The 3,675-nt window shown below is 57.1% G+C and overlaps 1 protein-coding gene across 1 annotated transcript; it reads left to right on the forward strand.

Moving 5' to 3' along the window:
• Positions 1-405: 405 nt before the first annotated feature.
• Gbx2 (gastrulation brain homeobox 2) lies at positions 406-1,580 on the forward strand (the record flags this gene model as incomplete). The annotated part of the gene is given in 1 exon segment (XM_055616872.1): positions 406-1,580. A coding segment is annotated over 1 exon segment (525 nt), but the record flags the coding sequence as incomplete, so codon positions are not given.
• Between the last annotated feature and the right edge of the window lie 2,095 nt (positions 1,581-3,675).

The following is a 3,675-nucleotide window of genomic DNA, read 5'->3' on the forward strand; positions in this document are numbered from 1 at the left end:
AGAGTCGCTAAATTTCAGTGTTCAGACGGTGGCAGGATCATGAACTCTCCCTTGGTCTTCAAACAGCCCCAGACCCCGAGGGAACAAAGGGAATGTTCTCCTGGGCCTCAGGTCCAAGCAGCACCCTGCTCCTTAAGCCTTTAGGAGCTGGAAGGGCGCGCAGGGAGGCTTGGCAGCCCCTTGAGTGATGGTTCTGGGCAAAGGGCCTCGCCTCTGCTGTCTCCTCCTCTCCTTTGAGCTTTTCTCACGCTCCCCCTACCCCACTCCTCAAAGGCCAGGAAATCACAATGTGTTAATGTCGTAGAAAGACAATCTGCTGCGGGGTGGGGTTGGTGCCGGGGTGGGAAGGGGCAGGGAAGGCACAGTGTTGGAAATGTAATAAAACGCCGTTTGGTTTTGCTTTCAGTCGGGGCTGTCCGAGGGCAAGGGAAAGACGAGTCAAAGGTGGAAGATGACCCGAAGGGCAAGGAGGAGAGCTTCTCTCTGGAGAGCGATGTGGACTACAGCTCAGATGACAATTTGCCTGGCCAGCCTGCTCACAAGGAAGAAGACCCGGGCCACACGCTGGAGGAGACCCCGCAGAGCGGCGCTGCAGCGGGCAGCACCACGTCCACGGGCAAGAACCGGCGGCGGCGGACTGCCTTCACCAGCGAGCAGCTGCTGGAGCTGGAGAAAGAATTCCACTGCAAAAAGTACCTCTCCCTGACCGAGCGCTCGCAGATCGCCCACGCCCTCAAACTCAGCGAGGTGCAGGTAAAAATCTGGTTCCAGAACCGTCGGGCCAAATGGAAACGTGTCAAGGCAGGCAACGCCAATTCCAAGACGGGGGAGCCCTCCCGGAACCCCAAGATCGTCGTCCCCATCCCTGTCCACGTCAGCAGGTTCGCCATTCGGAGTCAACATCAGCAGCTGGAGCAGGCCCGACCCTAACGGCCCAGCCAGGTGGACCCCACCGTGGAGAGGCCCTGAGGCCTGCCTGAAGGAACCCGTGGCCGACTCCACTGTTTGTAGGGGAACTCGAAGGCGCCTCCCAGATGTGGGCATCCCAAGCAGATTGAGAGTATATTCACTAGACGGGCCTGAAGGGGGCTATGGCCACACCAGAAGATACACTAAATATTTATTATGCGACCCTCCTCTGTATATAGATATCTATATAGACTGGACCTCAGCTGCAGTATTTTGAAGGGGGTAGGACCGAACACCTCCTCACACAGTCCAGACGAGTCAAAACCACCACTGTCCTCTGTCGCCCTCAGCGATCACCTTCCCATACTTTCCCAAAGGTAACCGGGAGACACAGGGACAACACTGGGGCTTAATCTTATTTTCTGTCTGTCTGTTTGTTTGTTTCTGCTCTGGCTTTTTGAGTTGAGCACAGAGCAGATGCTTTCGGGCAGTCTAGGAATCTGCTCTGCTCCTTTGCCTTTGCCTGGCTTTCTTTCCGGGGCTTGTATATGCTATCTGAGCCATGTCGGAAGCACGTCTCCGTTGTGTTTAATTTATTTCAATGTAGCTTATTTTCATATAAGTTATGACATTTAAACAATCTCAGTCTTGTGAATAAAAAAAAAAAAAAAGCAAGGAAACACCATAAGCTCAATCCTTGGGGCCTCAGAAGAGTGTCCACTCCCTGGGTACTTCGAGAGTACTGACAAGTGTGTGGTCAGCTAAGTGGCCTGGGACCAGGATGGCGGCTGACTGGCCCGTAAGCCTCGCAGCACCTTAACAGGCGTTCAATTGGAGAGTAGAACTATGAATTTAAGAAAGCCCAGCTTTCAGCTTAGCCATCTGGCCTGTCTCCCTTTGGCCCGGTCTTATCGGTAATAGCCTGGGGACTGGCAAACTTTGGCCAGAGGAGGGAAAGCAAGTGCGGGTGGTGATGGGGTTGGCACAGACTCAGAGGCTCCAAACCCGATCCCGCCGGGGGAAGAAACGCATTTCCTTACAAGAAACCCCAAGCCTAAAAGTAGCGGCGTTCGTCGCCTCGCAGGGCCTCCGGGCCATAAATCAGCCGGCCGGCGTTATCTTCCGACAGGAGCCGGAACCTAGCGAGCCCGGCCGGGCTTCCCGGAGGCTCCTGCGGGCGGGGTCGGAGGGGGCGTGTCCGACCACTGCCCCACCCCAAGGGCGCTGGCACCCGCAGCCCCTCCAAGGAGAAGGGAAGAGGGGCCCGGCTGAGTCGGTCGTGGGTTGGTACGCAGAAGCGTAGGAGTAGGGTGTCTTTCTGCCCTGGAGGGGTGGCCCGTAGGCCGCGGGAGGGGCGTGACCTGCCCCTCTCCTCCTCTTTTAACTTTGGTGCGGTGACCCGGGATGGATGCCAGTGCCTGGCGTCCCCAAGAGTGCGTATCCCGGGAGCGTGGAGTTGCCAGTGACGGTGACCACGACGCCCAAGTCCTTCCTGCCTCTAAAACTGCAGCTCTAAGAGAAACTCTTGGCCTCATCAGCTTTCCAAATGGAAGGAAGGGGGAACCCTCAGCAAAGGGGCTTCGTGGCTCCGGCGGTGGTTCCCAGCCCAGGAAGGGAAGTCGAGGCGCCCTGGGTCAATGCTGACTTAGTTTATTCCACATGCACTTGTCCCTTCTCAGGGACACAGGGGTCGAGTTCATAAAGACCTTTGCCCAAACTTCAGGTGGAGGGTGGAGGGCCGCCAGGGTCACGGTTTTGTGTGCTTGTTTGTTTTTCTGAGTGTTTCCAGTACTGGGAAATGCCTCCACCTTGGGCTTTTTGGACAAAGTCATGGAGCGTCCTTTCCTCCTTGGGTTAGGGGTTAGGGCAGCCTCTGCAAAGGTCTGGAGTCCCTTGTCGTCCTGCACCAGGCAAGGAGGAGCCTGAAGAAAGGGGGGACTGTGCTCCCTGCACAGACACACCTAACCTGTAACATACAGCGGTGGCCGGCTGCGGACTCAGGGCAGGTGACGAAAATTCTAGGTCCTCGGGACGCCAAGCCCTCTTCTACATACACAAGAACCTGGACCAGTCCTTCCATGGAATGCTTGGGTGCCGGGTGCCGGGTGCCGGGTGCCGGAGTGCCGGGTGCCGGGTGCCGGGCAGGAGGGGCTGTGACCAAACACAGGGCCCTGCCCCAGGACTAGATGACAGGCCATTCCTGGCCCAGTGGCAGGGCTCCCCACCCAGTGGCCCCTCCTATGCCTTTCCAGGACACTAGGTGTAAATAACTCCTACCGCCTCTCTCCCAAAGCCTCTGTCAGGGGTGGGCCGCACAGAGGATGGAAGCCTTGACCCACGCAAACCCCTTGAGAAAGCAAAACTCCCCAGAAATAGGCAGGCCCCTTCTGGGATCCCCACTGTGAGATCCAAGCTGACTGGCACTTTAAACGCTCAGGCAGGGTCCTGAGATACTGCCTGCCCTCCTGCCCTCTTAGGAGGTTGTCCCTTTCCTCCCCAAGCCCCCGGGGCCCCCAGGCACCCCTGAGCCCAGATCCTAAGGCCCTGGAGACAGGCCGAGGGCAGGAAGATAAACAGGCAGCCCTTGATGGCCGCTGTCATCATGGCCGTCATCATGGCTTTCATTTGGCTGCCTAATGAGTCACATCACAGGCAGAGAGAAAAATTGTCAATCGCCTGGGCCCTAATGAATTTTTTTGCAAATTGTAATCAAGCCAGGCCGTCTCAGCTGGCTGATTAATGAGACCCACGAGGCTCGGCCAGCAC

Source organism: Psammomys obesus, unplaced genomic scaffold (genome assembly GCF_907164565.1).
Source record: "Psammomys obesus unplaced genomic scaffold, mPsaObe1.curated_primary_1811, whole genome shotgun sequence".
Classification (NCBI taxonomy): domain Eukaryota; kingdom Metazoa; phylum Chordata; class Mammalia; order Rodentia; family Muridae; genus Psammomys; species Psammomys obesus.